At 36.5% G+C, this 20,100-nt stretch overlaps 1 protein-coding gene across 1 annotated transcript in view; it reads left to right on the forward strand.

Annotated features, from left to right (window-relative positions):
• Window positions 1–19,136, forward strand: part of TRPC6 (transient receptor potential cation channel subfamily C member 6) — a 79,629-nt gene extending 60,493 nt beyond the window's left edge. Inside the window, exons 5-12 of the mRNA XM_041487426.1 lie at window positions 387–600; window positions 2,162–2,389; window positions 4,106–4,370; window positions 5,204–5,399; window positions 6,739–6,942; window positions 12,797–12,880; window positions 15,148–15,223; window positions 16,012–19,136. Of these exons, the coding sequence (XP_041343360.1) occupies window positions 387–600; window positions 2,162–2,389; window positions 4,106–4,370; window positions 5,204–5,399; window positions 6,739–6,942; window positions 12,797–12,880; window positions 15,148–15,223; window positions 16,012–16,163 (1,419 nt within the window). The 3' untranslated portion in view covers window positions 16,164–19,136. The remainder of the gene's footprint in view (window positions 1–386; window positions 601–2,161; window positions 2,390–4,105; window positions 4,371–5,203; window positions 5,400–6,738; window positions 6,943–12,796; window positions 12,881–15,147; window positions 15,224–16,011) is intronic.
• The last annotated feature ends 964 nt before the right edge of the window (window positions 19,137–20,100 follow it).

A 20,100-nucleotide genomic window follows, 5' to 3' on the forward strand; every position in this document is an offset into this window, starting at 1 on the left:
TGGCTAGTATTAAAAAATTCAACAGCTGCAATAAATTTTTCTCTTGATTATCTATAATAGACAAGAATGCCACAAAATAATTACAGTACTATTTAAAATCACTGAATTAGAATACGTATTTTATATTTTTTCATTTCAGTTTCACTGTTAATTTATCGCTTATATCCTAACAGTGAAACTGATGGATTATTCCTCTGAAAATAGGAAATCAGTAGAAACTTCTAAAGATGACTGTGAACAGGGCATCATAATATATAAACATTTTCAGATATTTGTTTCTTCGTATTACTGGAATATATGATTATCTGTGTTACTGCTGTTTTTATATACATTTTATTTGGAATCAGTCAGTGCAATCTCCTTGTGTTTGTTAATCTCTGTTGCAGCTGGGGAGGATAATGCGTGGACCATTCATGAAGTTTGTCGCCCATGCAGCCTCTTTCACCATTTTTCTTGGTCTGCTTGTCATGAATGCAGCTGACAGGTTTGATGGCACCAAACTCCGACCTAATGAGACAACAGACAATGTAAAACAGCTTTTTAGGATGAAAACATCCTGTTTCTCATGGATGGAGATGCTTATTATTTCTTGGGTAGTAGGTAAAAATTTTTGCTTAAATTGCTATGATTACAAGTGAAGCTGAACCCAACCGAATCCTTTCCTTTTAATGTTTTGTGTAAAAATTGCAGCAAAGGGAGTTTATTCAGCTGTCCTCATTCCCACGTGGGCCTTGTGTTTTTTATTGGATGGCAACAGGATTAATGTGTCTAGTTGATCACAAACATGAAGACTAAGTATTTAGGTGAAATCTATAATATCTGAAGATTAATTAATTCAGTTTTATGAATATCAAAGCAAAGTGTCTACCAGGTTTTTTGGGGTGGTTGGGTCCACCCATCCAGTATGAGCTTCCAGGAGGAAAGATTTTTACATGATAAAACAAGACTTTTTCTGCCCAATTTTCTCTTGATCTCTTTTTTGCAAGCATGCCTGCAGAATTAATAGTGTTTAGCTGAATACATTAGTGACAAAAGAGAAGAATATAGAACCCTGAAGATTTGGTGGTAGATTTTTCCATCCTAGCACAGGAATGAAATGAGTGCTATGAGCAGTACTCTGAGCTGACCCATTAAACTTGGTGATGTAGAACTCTTCAGCATCAGAACTTGAGCACAGATCTGTCAGGTTCTTACTTACAAGTCTACTACCTTTTATTCCAGTAGGGTTTAGATGCCCAAATATTTTAAGGATCTTGTTGTTAGTTATGTCAGTAAAAAGTGAAAGCTAAAGTCTATAAACATCAATATTTTCATCTCATAATAAAGAAGTAAATAATAAATTCTCAATTTGAAGTTTTACTTTGCTAATTTAATCTATTTTTGTATCAGTGTCATGCATAAGACAGTTTATGAAAAATTGATTCATGCATACAGATGTGACATTGAATTTAGCTACTGTAATTGACATTATTATTGTTCTTATCTGAAAATGATGAAAAGTGCTTTCAATTTGATAAGTGTAAAAATCAGTGACATTATTCCATTCAGTTATTAACTCTTTAGAATTGTACTTCATAATTGCATAAGTTTTACCTTGAAAAGAAAAAAGGATTTTCACAATTAAAAAAACTGTCATAGGCTGATAATGTACTTTCATTTTATTACTAAAGGACAGTAGTTAGTAATCAAACAGATACCTTTGTCCTACTGAAGAAGGATTAGGTCTGAGTCTTACTTTTGTGATCATTTGTCACATATGTAAGAGAGACTCTACCCAGGGTAATGGCAAGTGAGAAATTTTTAGTTATGCTTTAGCTCTGCCACCACTATACGTTCATGCCAGTGCATTTCTGCTCTTCTCGTCTTGTCCTCTGTCTGTTAGAGATAGTAATACTCACATCCCATTCCTCTCTTGGAAAGCTTTTGTAGTTTTACAGGAAAAAGCAGTCTGAAAGATTGTTATTATTACTCAGATGAGGAAGAAGTCTCAGAATGTATATGAATTTGCAGGTCCAAGGATTTCATTTTGTGTTCAAACTCCCACTGATCAAAGTAGTTTTGAGTTTGACTGCAAGCAAGAGCATGTCCTGTATATAATAAAAATATAAAACAAGCATGAAGAATAGAGAACACACTATTTTCTCTGTTCTGTCTTACACAGGTATGATATGGTCTGAATGTAAAGAAATTTGGTCTCAAGGTCCAAAGGAATACCTGTTTGAGTTATGGAATATGCTTGATTTTGGTATGTTAGCAATTTTTGCAGCATCATTTATAGCAAGGTTTATGGCATTTTGGCATGCATCCAGAGCCCAGAACATTGTTGATGCAAATATGAAAGATCTGACAAGTCCAACGCTGGAGCCCAACATAAAATACTACACCTTGGGTGAGTTGATTGCTCACTTACTGGGCCAAAAACAAAGTGATTTTCTTTTAATAAGTCTCCAATACCATAATTTCATTATGTAGTACTGAAGAAATTCCCACTGCTTCTCTTTCTTATCCTTATTGCAAGTTGAACATGAGCCAGCAGTGCCCTGGCAGCCAGGAGGGCCAACCCCGTCCTGGGGGCATCAGGCACAGCATGGCCAGCCAGGCAAGGGAGGGGATTGTCCTGCTCTGCTCTGCTCTGGGGCAGCCTCACCTGCAGTGCTGGGGCAGTTCTGGGTGCCACCATATAAAAAAGACATTAAACTGTGGGAGAGTGTCCAAAGGAGAGCAATGAGGATGGTGAAGGGCCTTGAGGGGAAGCCATATGAGAAGCAGCTGAGGTTACTTGGTCTGTTCAGCCTGGAGGGGAGGAGTCTGAGGGGAGATGTCACTGCAGTTGCAGCTCCCTTGGGAGGGGAAGAGGAGGGGAAGGCACTGATCTGTTCTCTGTGGTGACCAGTGACAGGACCTGAGGGAATGGCCTGAAGCTGTGTCAGGGTAGGTTTAGTTTGGATATCAGGAGAAGGTTCTTCACCCAGAGGGTGTTTGGGCACTGGAACAGGCTCCCCAGGGAAGAGGTCACAGCACCAGCCTGGCAGAGGTCAAGAAGCATTTGGACAACTCTCAGGCACATGGTGTGACTCCAGGGGATGGGGCTGTGCAGGACCAGGAGCTGGACTCAGTGATCCTCATGGGTCCCTTCTGACTCAGTATGTTCTGTGATTCCACTATTGGATCATAGTTCCCCTGGCTGCGTTTGCAAATCTTTTTGTAGACTGTTCTAGACAGCACTGAAATGAACTAATATCAAAATAAATTCACTGTCACCCACACCTTTTCTAGATCATTTTAATCTATTCAAATATGCAAGTGTCCTGCAAACCAGTCTGCGGTGCTGCAGCTTTGCATGGAATGTACTGTAATGCAGGGACAGAACTGAGCAATGAGATGCAGGAAGTTCATAAACCAGTATTATAAGCCAGTATATCTTTTATATATTATTTGCTCAGAGACTCTGTTATATTTCTTTAATATTTCTCAATTCATGCTCTTTACCAGTAAGAGATAAAAATGTTAAGAAACTTGCTTGGGATATTTGGGAAGTTCTAGAAGATATTTTGCCCAAATGAGGAAAAAATGAAGCACTGTTGACTTGTGTTCACTCTCAACACCATCCCATCTCTCTTACCATTATTAGATATTTTTCTCTAGGTACTAAATTACATCAGCTTCTGTCTTTATTCTGCACTTCAGATACTATTTCTGAAAAGGTTGCATTTTTGTGTTATCTAGACTGCAGAGAAGCAGAGCAATTAAAATGTATATATTCTGAAACGCATTAAATTGTAGTCTTATAAATTTTAGTTGAAAATTATACATTTCACATAAGTCCTAAAAACAACTAGTTGAGGCATTTTTTTTCATGTATACATGTACACTGAAGTCTGTTTGAAGAGCATCTGTGTATGGATGGTATTAGTAGTGAGTATTTAATGCCAGGTTTTTTCATAGGGTAGCAAACATAACTTGATGGACATGAGCCTGTGCAGCAAAGAAGGCCAGTGGTATCCTGGGTTAGATTAGGCAGAGCACTGGCAGCAGGTGGTCCAAAAAGGCCTCCCATAGATAAGAACATGTTATACTGACAGGAATTCTCATCTTTTCTTTCCAGCCAGAATAAACTGGGATCCATCTGATCCTCAGATCATTTCTGAAGGGCTGTATGCAATTGCAGTGGTGTTAAGTTTCTCACGGATAGCCTACATCTTACCAGCTAATGAAAGCTTTGGTCCACTGCAGATATCACTTGGCAGAACCGTGAAAGACATCTTCAAGTTCATGGTGATATTTATCATGGTGTTTGTGGCTTTCATGATAGGCATGTTTAATCTCTATTCCTACTATCTGGGGGCAAAACAAAATGAAGCGTTCACAACGTAAGTACAACTGATTAAATTGTAACCTTTATTTTCTTAACAGTAACTCTAAATGTTCTTTGCAATTTTACTGTATTTTTGGGTGTTGGGAACTAGGATCTCTTTATCAAAGCAAGAGAAGATAAGTCTTCAAACAGATGGAGATAAATAGGAAAAAGTACCTCAGAGGTTTGGACTTATGTTTATTTATAAACTGATCAGGGGGAAATAAATGCATTTAAATTAACTAACCTGAAAAAAAAAATCACTATTTCCACACCATGACTTTACCCCGGAGTTGTGGAATAGTAAAAACTCAGCTGGAAGATTATGGTGCATAAGGTAAATTTTTTTGAAAAATGATGATTTGCCATCAGACATCCTGTCTTCTTTATAGTTTCGGAATATTTGTCATATTAATGGTGAAATAATTCCCAATAAGTGAACTAATGGTGCAATTTAAATAATTTACAGCTTAATTATTTTTTAAATTTATTTTCATATTAAGAGCAAGTTTGTAGCATGTAGATTAAAGTAGTTTACAAATGAATCATTGTAATATTCTTTTGAGGATGGATATATGATTCCTAAAACCATCTGATCTGAATCAGATGATTTTATTGTTAGTCCTGAGTGTTAGGAATCTTGTATTATGAAACAGCCTGTACCCATGAAATTAGACAGTCTGTTTTTATGCACTGAGATGGAGTTCAAAATTATAATAATGGAAAAATTTGTACACTGTATAAAAATGATAACTGGCAATTTCTACAATTCTACAAATTTCTATATTCTACAAAGAATATACAGCTTTTCTTCAATAACATGTGCATGTGTCCAATTTCTCCTTTTAGTGTTGAAGAAAGTTTCAAAACATTGTTCTGGGCTATATTTGGACTTTCAGAAGTTAAATCAGTTGTTATCAATTATAAACACAAATTTATTGAAAATATTGGTTATGTTCTTTATGGAGTCTATAATGTCACCATGGTCATCGTCTTACTGAACATGCTTATTGCAATGATCAACAGTTCATTCCAGGAAATTGAGGTAAAAAGTCCATTTATGCTGAAATATCACCCTATTTACTGTTCCAACTAATTGTCTCAGGCTCCTGGGAAATTTTCTTATTGACATCTGATTTAAGACAAGTACCACATAAGCTTTTGGAATATTTTAGAAGAAAATATTAATTCCACTGTTCCTATTTATTGTACAATACCTGGCAATTACTTGGCTGAATGCCCTTGCAATAGTAAGAACCAGACGGGAATAAGAAACTACTGGTGAACAGTGTAATGTTCCTGAAGAGTATGGGCTGTATGGTGTGACTTTGTGAAGCTTTCATTTGCCTTATTTGTAATTACTTGATAAGTGTCCTCCTAGCTGCAAAGATGTTCTCTTTCCTGTGCCTCAACCTTGCAGACAGGTCTCCAGCATGCTGTGTTCTTCTTTCATTGAAGCAAGTGTTGCTCTAGACCTCTGCAGTGAACAAGACTTTACTTGGCAAAGTAATCCAGCATGACCTTTTGCATTGCATGGAAAATCCAGCATGACCTTTTGCATTCCATGGAAAACAGAGGGCTAAATAATTATCACTGTTTAGGAGAAAAGTAAGCAGATTTCCAGGAGCTGGGCCATCCCAGACTTTCCTAGGAGATGCTCTTGCCAAAGCAGCAAACTCAGGTTTGACTCCACTTTGGTCCCACTTTGGTCCCTTTGGGCTCTGACTGTGGCCCATAGCATTGTCAAGCTGGAGCACTCTCTAGGGACATTCGCATTCTTCTGGATCAGGAGGCCACAGGGCAAATCTATCAGGTTTGGAGCATTAAAAATACAGTGACTGGACAAAACAGCCTCTGAGAAGAGGTACAGCCATATTGAGTTATGACTTTGAACTGATGTCAGTCCTTTCTGCAGAAAACCCTCCTAAACTTTACAGGAGGAATTAAATGGAGTGTTTTGGTGATCATAAATGATAAACATAAACCATGGTGATGATAGTGTATCTGGTTTAATCATATATTCCAAAAAATTAAAGGAATTAGGTAAAAATCACCTCATATTTTTTAACTTAATTTTTAAAGTAATAGAGTCTATAGACTAGTAATAGAGTCTGTCACTGTGATCCTGTATTGCAGACTATTAGCACTCACTCTGGAATAAACAATATTCAGATAAATTCCATTCTGTTCTTCTGCAATTCATTATTTTAAATGGATTAATAAGAACAGTTCAATTCATTGAAATTTTGGTTTTCATAAATTTGATCTCTTTGAGATTTACTTCAGCCAATTATGTTTAAAACACACATGAAATTTAGCTAGAGCATCTTCAATAGTCAAAGTGGCATTAACAATGTCTTAACTGCTGTGTTTCTGTTTTACAGGATGATGCTGATGTAGAATGGAAATTTGCAAGGGCTAAACTTTGGTTTTCCTACTTTGAAGAAGGGAGAACTCTTCCAGTACCCTTCAACTTAGTACCAAGCCCAAAATCTTTGCTGTATCTCCTAATCAGAATAAAAAAATGTATTTCTAAGCCATTTTTGTGCCAAAAGAAAAGCTTTCAGGAAGATGCAGAGATGAACAAGGTAATTTTTTCTTGTATATACTGACTGCTAAGTTTAGAAGATAAAGTCAATTTTAACTTCATTTTTATTATTGCCCTGCTTTATTAATGAATTTCCCAACATACTTAACTCATATTGAATCAGTCACTAATGTGGGAGAATAAAATAGAATAAAATAGAATAGCATAGAATAGAATAGTTACAATACGTGTAAAAGTTCAGGTCCAATGACATCTCCTGCTTTCCCCCTATCTGCAAGTCGTTTTATCTCAGAATGCCATCTAGATGGTCAAAGACATCTTACTTTTCATAAATACACACCTACTTTTTCCATTCATCATCTGTTCTTGCATTTGCTCCAAGAAGTTTCATTTTTCACTGCATTATTTTGCCAGTTACTGAAGGGAGGTTGAGTGGCCCAGGGTTGCTGGGATCATAATTTTGACCTTTTTTGAAGATGGATCTGACATTTGCCTTTCTCCAGCTTTTGGGGACCTCTCCCAATACCCATGGTCTTTCAGAGATGATAGCATATTTACAGGGGGTGCATCTGCTCTCTCAGATGTACCTGTGGATGTAGCACTCTGGACTTGCCTGAGTAAAGTTCTTCCTATCTCCTCGAATTCCTTCACTAAGCACAGAGGCCTGAGAGACAGTTGGTGAAGCCTGAGGCAAAAAAGGCATCAAGTCCCTCATTCTTACCTTCATCCAGCTGTCACTTAAATCCCTTTTCCCACTGCCAATAGTCCTGCATTTTCCTTGTGCTGCCTTGCATTGCTGTTATAGCAATAGTTCTTACTGCCCTTACAAATGTCAGCTTAAGCCAAGCTTTGGCTTTCCTAATGCCACCCTCACATGCCTGGGCAGTTTCCAAAGTTCCCCCTTGGTAGCCTGTCTCTGCTTCCACTGAAAATGCCCCTTCCTTTTATTGTAAAATATTTTGTTACCCGTTTTACTTACACAGCTTCAGTAAAAAGCACTTGAGTTGATTCATTTGACTTGCTTAGTTTGTAGTCAGTATATTTTTCCTGCACTGTCTCGCTATAGATCATTTCAATTGCTTTAAGATCATTTCAATTGCTTTAGAAAAACATGGAATTGGTTGGTATTGGAAATGTAAAGACTGGCACTATTCTAGCACTATTGTAATGTGTTAGGGAAGAAGAGTTGTGCAAGGCAGCTGATCACATGTAGTGAGTAGAAAGGTGAGCATATGCTAACATACAGAAAAAAAAAAGAATTTGTCATGGCGGAAAAACAAAATTTTCTTCAATGGAAATTTAAGTGTGGAAGGGTCTTTGATAAAATGGGCTGTGGTCTGAGCAAAGACCTGTTCAAGGTTAGGAGTTTTTGAGTCTGTAGGCAAAAGCCATTAGTCATTAGACTGGGGACCAGTAAAGAATTTACATGCATCTGTCAGTTCTCTGTCATCAATGTGACCAGCACATTTTTCACACTTATTAGCTGAAGAGTAAAAGAGAAAAAATGCTCACAATCGTAGAAAGAAAAAATGGACTTTTAGGGAAAAATCCTGTGCCTCTGGGTAAGTATATACAGTTTATGAAAACAAATATAGGTATTACAAACACTGTTATCAAAGTCAAAATTGTTATTAAGTTCAAGTGTTTCATCTCTATTACCAGTAATTCTTCTAGTGTTTCACAGATCTCACTTCATTTTATTTGGAAAATCTAATCCTAATTTAGGACCTAATGGAAATGACACATGCATTTGCTCAGGTTTTTAATGAATCTGACATTTGCAAAACTTTTCTTCAAGCTGCCTGATGCAACCCAATTTTAAAACCTCTGTGAGTGATAAAGCCATCACTAAAATATTGCACATTTGAGGAGATGCATATAAAATTAAAATTGAATGGTGTTGGAAAACAACAAATGGTTCTTTTTCTAATTCACTTTGTGAATTTGAAAAGCACATAAGTAGGTTACAAGCTTGTCTAATGACTTTTTAGGTGAAATTTATGTTCCCATAAAACAGCTACTCTTATAAGTCCCATTTATACAGACTAAGGAAAGAAGATGTATTTTTATCATTCCATTCAAACCTAGCAATTCATGTTTTCTAGCATGTTTCTAGAAAGGTGCAAAATGTAAGAATTACCAGTTCTACATAAAACAGGTGCAGGTTTGTCAGCTTTTACAGCAGTCCCTCTGAAAGAGAGCTGTAGGGATGCAAACATTGTTTATCAGATTTTTTCCTAGCACTGAATTAATTTTAAGTCTTCAAATATTAATGCTTTACACTCAGTTTAGATTTTAGTATAACTAATCCTAAATGAATGTGCTTACTCTGCAGCCAAAGCAGCTATAAAACTGCAAATCAAATTTAAAAAAAACCACTTTTACATTGACAAACATAAAGCGTCTGAGTTGTATTTATTCATTTCTCAGGTTTTGCAGCAGATACTGGCAGATGATTACATTTTTACTTACCTTTTGGGCTTCTACATGCTGAATTTATCTGAATCCACGAGTTATTGCCCTCCTGTGCACTTGCAAGAAGTAGCTAAAGTGGTTTTGTGTTACCTTTTGATCCACTGTTGATGATTCATTATTGTTGAGGCTGTCATGGCATCTTCTCAAAGGCACTCTCAGGCTTTTGGGATTTTGACTTTTGATTTGCTTAGTGCTGAGTGGGTTGATGCTGCTATGACTGCTGAGCAAGGAGCTACCCATGCAGGGAGCTTCTATAAATAAAATGAGGTGTGGAAAAATAAGGAAAGATTTGGCAAGACCAGACCCAAGACTTGATGGCTGTATTTGTGCTAGTATAACATGGGTCGCTTATCTGGGTATTGAGGAATGAATTCCATTCCAATTCAGGAATGGATTGCCCCTATTCAGGTAGTTTTCCTCACAAAATAGGAAACCTCTTGTCCTCAAACATTCCAGTTGCCAAACTGTGCCTAGGAAAATAGAAGGTTGTTCTGGTGTGAGTCCTACCTGGGAGGACAGTAAAAGTTTACTGGTGGAAGACATTGCATTGCAGTACCCAGTAATGTTAACACACACTGGAGTTCACTGATTCAGACCCAGCCTGTGGGTTGCAGCTTCAGAGTGAGTGGGAAGACAAGAATTAGGGTGGGAAGAAAGGAAATGCTGCTCCTAGATCCAGCTCTGCCCTGGTTATTGCTAGCAGAAAACGAAGCCAGATGCTGTCAGTGCTAAACAGCAAGTAATTTTCATAATGTTCAAAGTGTAGTGCACCAGAAATTAATTTTCTGAGACATATCTAAATACAATAGTAAAGACTGTGAAGATCTTTTCTTTCAGGCTGTTGATTAAAATCCATAGATTTCTTGTTTCAGGCTAGTATTGGCATTTTAAACATCAGTTGAGTGAGAAACTCAAACCAATAAAAAGGAATAAAAAATGAAAGAAAAGGAGAGTTTTTTAAAAAAAAAACTACTTTGACTACTGTTCTAAATTTTAAAATTGCCTTGGGATTGAGAAAATTTATTGCTCAAGTGTCACAGAACTTGTTCATCTTCCTGAGCTAAGAATCAGCAGTGAGAGGTTATATATTTAAATTTTGTTCATTAAACATGGCCCTTCAGAAAAGAAGTAAGGAACAACTATTTATTGAAGTATCTTTAAGACCTCAATCAAACAAGAAAAATATGTTAACTTTAACTTTCCTAGTGTAAAACATTATTTCTGAAGTTTTCACGAGTGATGTCTGGTTGTAGGAGCACAAATTGAGTCACTTTCTGGGAGCACTCCTTTTTGATCCAAGAAAGTACAATTTTTTGGAATTGCAAGTTGACAGCGGCTTCTGATTTAAGACATTAATATAAAGTGTTAAAAAAAACCCCACCAAAAATAATTTCATTACAATTCTGATTGCATTGAATTTTAAGTAATACAAGAGAATAATGAAATGAGAAGCAAGTTTAAAGATGAAGGTGTTTTCAAAGAACAAACATCCATATATCCTGCATTTCATATTTCACCTATAAGAAGAGTTATTTTGGTTGGGATTTATATCATTATTTTATTTAATTTACATCATTTCCCCTCTGGTTACTCATATTCAATAAATGTTGACTTGAAAATATGAATTCTAGGTCAGTCACCAATGTGACAGGCTGAGTGCACTCTAGCAATTGTTTTGGAGAAGGAAAAAAGCCATAGGCATGAAGCTTAAAGAGAGTTTAAAGAGAGCTTAAAGAGAGTTAAAAAATGTTAAATGTGATAATGAAATCTTGGCAGTCTCTGCCACCAAGTGGTCATTCAGCAACCTACAGTGGATCTCGTGTCCTGTTACTGGTACACATAGAAAATCTAAAGAAGTTACTTCTGATTTGCCTGCCAACTTTCAAGGTGGCTAATTAAAAGTAAATTATTATCTTAAAAACTGTGCTGGAGGGTGAAGGTTAACATAAAGGCAATACAGTGTGCCTGGTTCTACAAGTTTGCAGTGTCATAACTCATCTCTCCACATCTTACCAATTTTGCTATTTCAAGTGAAAATCAAATTGTAATTGAGCAGTGGATTAACTTTTGAAGCGAAACAATGTAACATAAGTTGGAAACTGGTAACCAGCATGACATATTGCTTTTAAAAGATGTAATAAAATACATAGTAAATACCCAAGGCAACATCGCTCTGCTGCTGCAGAGAAAGCGTGATCTTACTCTTATTCTGTTATAAAATGGTGCATGAGAAATCCAGGAGCTGAAATAGCAGGAAGATTGTTTTCCTCTTTTAACCCAATATTGTAGATGAGGCCCAAGAGAGTATAATTCGTTCTAAAATCTTGAAAAACACAGTGATTGCATAGTGATTGTGTAAACTCACTAGCCATTACTTTTTATTATAACTCAGATACCTAGTTTAAGTTAAAACATTTTGATAAGATTATACTTTCTAATATACATAAAAATATCTGAAGTAGCTTTATTCAAGCACAAAAAATAGCAACTTGACTTTTTTATACATGCCCGTCCACACGTAGATTAATATATAAGAGAAATAGTAGTTGTTTTATATGTTTTACACTGTTTCTTTTATCATTACTTTTGCTTAGTCAAATAAACATAGATTGAATAGACAATCTTTTTTTTTTAAAGTATGGACAAATAGATTTGTGAATCTTTCTGAAGAACAAGAAATTCCCAAATTCATTGTACACTTTATATTGATTGCTAATGAATATATTCTACCAAAAGATTTAATCAATTTTTGATTCAAAATACAAGCCTAATAGAAGGTGACCCTTCCAATGGCAGGGACATTGCACTACCTGTTTTCAGATGTCCCTTCCAACACAAACGATTCTGTGATTCCATGGAATGCTAAACAAAATCTATAGTACTTAAATAATTCCCAGTGTGCAGCTGTGTAAGCGTCAAATCCTGCCCTATTTTTGTCCCCAACAAATTATATCCCACAGACACTTAACAGGCTTTAAAGTGCCCCAGTCTGCTTCTCAGTAGGTTGTCGATATATCAGGACACAACATGGAGAGGTTCAATGGAAGGACAAAATGATCCCACAGGATTTGAGACACTGCACTGATGGTCCCGTCCTTTGAAAGAGTAAAAATTCTGTTAGACCATGTGTAATTTCAGGGAACTGAATTTTTAGTGACAGTCCCACTTATTCCTCATCCAGATCCATCATGATTTATATTTCTCGCACTGCTTTTTGTTGAACTGGCCCTGCTCTTTATCTGAAGTAATACCATTTTTTTTTGCAGTTTCTGTTCACTCTTACTGCAGCCCAGTCATTCACCTTGAGTCCCAGTTCAGCATTTTGTGATGCCTTAGGTTTTTTGTCATAGGATATATACATGAAATATACATATTGATCTGTTATTTATTTTGTACTATAAATAATGTTTCTGTTTCAGCTTGGTCAAAGGAAGCAATCGAGTATCAGAAGTTCAGATGAAATCCACTTAAACAGTTTAAACAATCCTCCAAGACAATACCAGGTAAAAACCAGTTTATTTTTAAACAAAATCAAACAAACTGGCAGACTGATGGCATGAGGACAGTTTTGAATTTATGCTAAATAACATGAGTCAAGAATAAATCCACAGACCTTGTATATATCAGAAATAAATGAAATTGTTTAGGTATTTGCAGCACAATTTAAGGGTGTTTTTCACTCCTCTTTGTTTCTTAAATGGTGCTCTTGTAATGTAATGTATTTATGTGCTTTAGAAAAATGTTTTTAATTTTAGAGTTGAGTCCTCAACTGCACAATGTGAACTGAGAAATCCAAAAATAAACCCAAAATCTTTCCATTCCATTTGCTGAAGCAGATCAGCTTATTTGGCACATCTCTACATACAAATGCCTCAAGCACTGCAAGTGTCTGTCAGCCTTTATCCTATCAATGCAGTCTGTTTTTCCTTTACCTCCTAAACAACTGCAATGAGCCTTTGTGCAGTTAAGTATAAAGAGACCCAGCACAGTCCACATAAATCTCAGCTATTCTGGTCCAGAGACTGCTTATTTCCTTCTTGTAATACTACAAAGTTGATGGAAAGGAAAAAGCAAGAGCTGCCTGGGCAATATAAAAAGACAAGCTGAATGAAAAAAGGTACAGAAAATTAGTATACTTTATTGACCACAAGAGAGATTTTCCCTTGGGCAGGCTAGCTCCACTCCACTTTTATGTTATGCAATGTCTACAGGAGTCTGTTCCAAAAACTCCCTCACTTTTTCATAGCCAATTTCATTATGATGCAGGGATAGATACTAGGATTAAAAATCTACCCCATAAACATGTAGTGTGGCTTTGTATTTGAAACATTCTTGGATTATTATAATAAACAGTACAGCAGTTGACCTTGCAAGCTGTGACTGTAGTGATGGCCTGGGACCACTAATCTGGGATGACTCTCCTCAAAACCAGCTCTGGTCAGCTCTATTATTGTGGAGACAAAAGTGGATGTATAAATCTATGAATGTTTTCTATCTTAAAATGGAAACTAAGAAGTATTGTGTTGTCATGGACTACACCCTATGAAAATATTAAACCCAAAGGCAGAAATACATATCCTAAAATGTACTTGGATACCATGTTCTTTTTAAAGTAATTTGAACTGTTGGGAGAATCAGGGCCAGAATTCATTTTTTCCTGGAAAGGTAAAATTTACAGTAAATTTGCTGGCCTAGATTCCCCTTATTATTCGCAGAGAGGTTGGTCATTCTCATGGTATAAGCTATTTGATCAGTTTTAGTTGTCTCAGATGAGCTATGCTCTCAGGTTTGCTCATTTTATTCATAGCAGGAAATAAAGGTGACAGATATGTATATTTACATTATAAAGTGTCTGTCTTTGGTTAGATGAGTCCCAGCTGAGACACTTAAATAACTTAGAATTTTGAATCCCATTTTCTTTAGGCAAGTCCTACACTGAGAAAACATAACTTAGCAAATATATCAAAATAGGTACAAATAAACTGACAACAAAAGGATTTAGCAGGTAGCAGTGCTAAGCAGGCTCATTATAATTTTTGGGTAGCAATAAAGGCCAGGTGGCTTCATCTACTTGGAGATCAAAAGTGCAACTGTATTAATAGTTCTTACAGGCTCCAGGAGTAGGTTAAAGCTAATGAATTATAACATTCATAAGATTGTCTTCACTAAGGTATTTGAATGCAACAGAAGGTAACAGAGGTGTCATAATTTAACCCATCTGTCAACTAAGTACCACAGAGTTGCTTACTCACTGCCCCCACAGGAGGAGAATCATAAAAGGTTAAACTTGTGAGTTGAGATAATAATACTTCACTAATTTAAATAAAACAAAAAAATAGTAGTAGTGGTAGTAGCAGTAGTAATGAAAAGGAGAGATAGAGGAACAGTGATCACCTCTCAAGGCCAAGCCCCCCCCCCAGTTTCTATATTGGGCATGATGCTCTATGGTATGAAATATTCCTCAGCCAGCTTGGTTCAGCTGTCCCAACTATTCTCCCTCCCAGCTTCCTGTGCACCTGCTCAGCAGCAGAGCAGGAAGCATTGAAAAGTCCTTGCCTTTGGGTAATCACTGCTCAGCAACCTAACATACCAGTGTGTTATCAACACTATTCTCATACTAAACCCAAAACTCACACTGTACCAGTTACTAAGGGGAAAATGAACTCTGTCCCAGCTGAAATCAGTACAAGAGCTCTTACTTTGAAAAGTCATAACAATACTAGTCCAACTAAGAAAACTCTTTTTTGCTTTCTTTGTTTCTTCTCTGCAGAAAATAATGAAGCGTCTTATTAAAAGATACGTCTTGAAAGCTCAGATAGATAAGGAAAGTGATGAAGTCAATGAAGGTGAGTATGTTGATGAATTGTATGTTTCATCAGAGAATCAAAACAGACTAAAGTGGTTACATATTTCCAAAATACTTTATTCAATTCACATGTTTGCAAGTGCAAGAGGTAAAATTAACATGCTTTTGATGAGGTGATGGGATTTATGTCTCTGCTCTCCTGTGAAAAACTACTACTGATCTGACAAGCATTAAAATGTGTTGCTACATGTGTAATAATAGAATCATAGAATAGTTTGGATTGGAAAGGCCCTTAAAGATCATCTAGTTCCTTAAAAATCTGGTGGGCTGGGCAGTGCTGGATTAATGATTGGATTCAGTGATTTTAGAGGTCTTTTCCAACCTAAATGATTCTGTGACTATGATCCTGTGATCTCTCTTGCAGCAGAACAGCATCTTCCATTAAATACATCATGTGAGTTTTGTGAACTCGTGGTCTCTCACACTTTTGCCTTCAGATTTGTTTGATTCCTGAACTGCATCTTCATATTCCTGTCCCCAAGACACCACTCCACTGAGGTTAGCTCAGCTGGTCAGAGCATGGTGCTAATAACATCAAGATTTTGGTTTTAATCCCCATGTGGACCATTCATTTAAAGCTGGATTCAATGGTCATTGTAGGTCCCCTCCAATTCAGACTATCCTATGATTCACCAGCGGGCAGCAGAATGTCTACTTCCTCTGTTTCAACAAAGAAATGCAGAAAAAAAACATAATTGTGAGATATTTGGGTATGCTGGTTTTTTTCTTTTGTTTCTTGATATTGTGATCTTTTAAAATCTGTTACAGGTGAATTGAAGGAAATTAAACAGGACATTTCAAGTCTCCGGTATGAACTCCTTGAGGAAAAATCTCAGAATTCTGAAGATCTGGCAGAACTTATAAGGAAACTTGGGGAAAAACTGTCACTTGACTCTAAGGAAGAAGAAAGCAAGAGATAACCAAAATAAGATATGCAACAGAATGTTAACAATTCACTTAAAGCCATATTTCTGTTTTCCTAAAGTCTAGCTGACATTTCTAAAAAAGATTCAGAAATTAAATCATTCCAATTCTTTATTGAAAAAAATACAGTGGCAAATCCTCTAGGTCTACAGTAGGAAGATCATACCACTTCAGTAAAAATGTTTATTCTTTACCTGCTGAAGAATAGTTGATATGAGATAATTTAAGTTCTCAATTTACCATCTAGAATTCCAGTGGAATCCTAATGAGCTCAATCACGAAAGATTAAAAGCATAGGTCTAAACTTTTCCTATGTTAACTGTTTATTTTTTGCAAATGGCCTTTTGTAACCATTACGTATATTTTAGTGAAGCAAAAGAGAAAAATCCAGGCTTTTATACATATACATATATCAAAAGCTATTTAATTTTTCCAGCATTCCCAACTAGGAAAAAAATTAAAAAAAGCTAACGCCCTTTTTAAAGAATGTGTAGGATATCAAAATAAACTTATGAACGTTTCCATGTAGAGTTAGATATAAGGACACTCAGAGAACTGTGTTGTCCTTTCCCCTACTGATCCCTGTCAGCACTGGACTGTCCTGCAAGGATACCCTGGGTTCCAATGGGAGTTAGTGCATTAGGAAAAAAATATTTTTCACCAAGTTTATTGAAATGCTATTTCTGAGCCTGGGAGGCTGGAAGAAAACCTTCTTTAATCAAAAATAATTAACCCTTGGTGTTCCAATCTGTTTCAGAATTCCCAAGTTCCCCAGCTTTTATGTGTTGAACTGAACCTCCCAAACTGCAGGTTAGGGGTTTGAATGCAACATTTTTATTTGAGGTGGAAGATACTAAAATAGTAGGTGCAAACCTCTCTTTGAATTCTGGGAATGTCATGCATGGGGGACCATGTTTCTCTATGTTAAACCTGTTTAAATTATTAAATTTTCTTTGGACATATGGATAGCAAACAAAACAATCTTGTTGAAAAAAATAATGAAATCTCATCTTCTATGGATTTGCATCCCTCGTCCTTTTTTTCCACTGGTGACAGCTCAGCTCTTGTGCTGTATTCTTTAGGACTCTTTTAATGAAGAATCTTCACTCCACATGGTAAAGAAAGCTCCAACACTTTCACCCTGCCCACTGCAATAGTTAAAATTCTCTTTCTGTTAAACTGCAGATGAGCTATTCCATGCTCTGTCTGGCTGTTTGTTGTGTAACAATGTCCATGTAGGACAGTCAGCTGGTTTCTGTCTTTCCAGATAGAAACAGCATAAATTCCATGTAATTTTTCCTTGATTAATACAGTAATTTGTGTTTCTCTTTTTGGACAGTCACTAATTCTGGAAGTGTTATAAACATACATTACATTGGGCATCTCTGCTTCTCTTTAAGCCTTTTTTTTTTTTTTTTTTTTTTTGAGATTAGTGAAAGGGCTGTGAAAAATTATCACATGGCAACCAGGTGTATAACACACCTATAAAAGACTTGTATGAAACAAGACTTAAAAAGGCTTGTCAGTAATTGCTTTAAAATTAGCTTTGTGAAACTTAATTACTGTGGAATGTATTATAATGTTTCTGCCTTTCCCTTTTAGGCTGGAGATTATTTTTATTTGGTCTAGATTAATTTCCAGCTGGATTTATTGATAGTTCTTTTTTAAAAATTGTTGATGGAATCACTGTGTATTTTCAGGGAAAAAAGACATATTAGAAAGGGTTTTGAAATCACTTGGAGACAGGTAGGGGACTGAGGACAGCCTGCCCTGTGAGTGTTTGTCATGCTTTGGAGGAAGATCTTGGCACGAGAGTTTAGCCACAAATGGAGTATGGGGAGCAATGAGTGTCCTGTGGGCCTCAGGTGCAATGAACTCAGGGTTTAGAAACTTCTAAGGCTTCTTCCTCTGAGAGAGAAGGAGGAAAGTGAGGATTCAAAGGTAGTAGAGCACAGGCAACTGGTGTGACCTTAGGCTGGAAGGCAGTGTGATGGTAACTTCACGGCCTTTTGGCTCCTGGATGGTCCCTGGCCATCTCCCTTGGGCAGGACTGGCCTCTGAATTGAAGTTCCACCTGTATTTTGGAGTATTTTGGAGTATTTTGGACCTGGTTTTCTGAAACAGTGGGCAGCTCATTCAGCTCCACTGAAGGGCTGTGCTAGAGGCCATGCTGCTCAAAGCACATCTTCCATCTGAGAGAAGCTCCTCAGAAAATTAATTGGTCAGGATCAGAGGTAACAGGATCAAGGACAGTCAATGTTCACTTTCAGTAATCAGCAGTCTTAATTTTTGGTCATTGTAATACACAATTTGGATCTGCTGTAGTGCTCGTTGATGGTAAACCCTCACTCTCCATAAACCCAGAGAGAGGAAATACAAATACACAATTTGAGGTCCAGGCACTTTTAAAGTGAAGATTTTTATTACAGAGGTAAAATGTACACTGTGAATTTGTTTAAACCCAAAATTTGATGTACCTTAAAACTATAAGATCATAATGTATATATTGTATTTCATGAAGAAAATACATATGAATTTTTTAATCATTGAAGCTATTTTATATGTAGTTATTACTCATGGAACAATTTGTTAAATATATTTGAAGAGGTCTATTGCCAAATGTAGTGTGACAAGCAATGTAGTATTTAAAATGAGCACAATACCAAATATATTATCCTGATTAAAAAAAAATTAAATGTACCAGACTAAAAATGCCTTTGTGATCCATTGAATGAACATTTTGGTATTTCATTGGGAACCTTTGGCTGCTCCCACTTGGAAGACTGATGTGGTAAAAAACTTTCATTTGCTAACAACACTAATATTAAAAAAAACATTTCAAAGAAGTCTTTTCACACTTAATTAGACTCAAGACCAAGTATTTTTTCTCCTGTGACTGTGCCTGATGCTAGATGTTTCAGAGCAACTGCAGCAACATAATTGTCACCTTACATAGTTCTCCTTTTGGTTTCTAATAAAACAATAATTTGATCAGAAAGCATTTCCAGATTTTTTTGTGAATTATTAGGATAACAAGATAGACTTGCTACCTACTTAATTGTGTCTTTAAATCTTGTTAATTACTTGAGCTGAGCAATTCCATTTCTGTAGCAGCAGCTTCCACATCTAAACTAGACCTGCTATGAAGTATTGCATTTATATACAATTTTTTTCCCCCTGAGTATTTCTTAAACTTGAATTATGAAATATGGAGAGTAAATTTCATCATCCCTTAGAGAATCTCCTTTCTGTTTCACCCAAATGTATTTCACTAAAAGGTATGGAAGGACTTGAGAACTTCTGAAGATAAGACGATGAAGTAAGAAAATCCCCAAATCAATGTCTGTCCAAGGTTTTCTCACACTATTCTGGATGAAACAGAATCATATCTAAATATTGAGAAAAAGCTTTTACATCATGGAGGACTGGAAATTTTATTAGAGACCAATCATGCAATGCAAGATTTACAGTGACAGATGCTGAGAAAAAGCTACAGGATTTCAAATTAAGATTCTGACATTCCAGGTAAAAATCTGCTGCATTCCACCATATTTTAGAGCACCAACAGATCAAGCCAGTGAATGCTACTGGTTTTAGAAGTGGAATCTACAGATTCATCTGATTTTAGATGACAGCCATGAAGACGTATGCAACTGAGCTTGTCTAGTCTTTCTTTGTGTTCAGTGTCATCTTGTGGTAGACAAGCATCCCAGATGAGTCATACAGTAGAAGTGACCATTTATCTCCTGCTACTGTGAAGAAGCCACTGTAGCTGTTAGCAACATTTCTATTGAGGTGTGAGAAGTCCCAGCTTGTCAGAAATCAGCACCCAGCTCATGAACACTGCAAGGCCATGAACCATCACAAATGATCATCTCTTTGGAAGGGCTTGAACTGATGAGGACAGTCACTGAGAGGGGCAGGATCTAACTT

Source organism: Pyrgilauda ruficollis, unplaced genomic scaffold (genome assembly GCF_017590135.1).
Source record: "Pyrgilauda ruficollis isolate IOZ18807 unplaced genomic scaffold, ASM1759013v1 scaffold8, whole genome shotgun sequence".
In the NCBI taxonomy this organism is placed as follows: domain Eukaryota; kingdom Metazoa; phylum Chordata; class Aves; order Passeriformes; family Passeridae; genus Pyrgilauda; species Pyrgilauda ruficollis.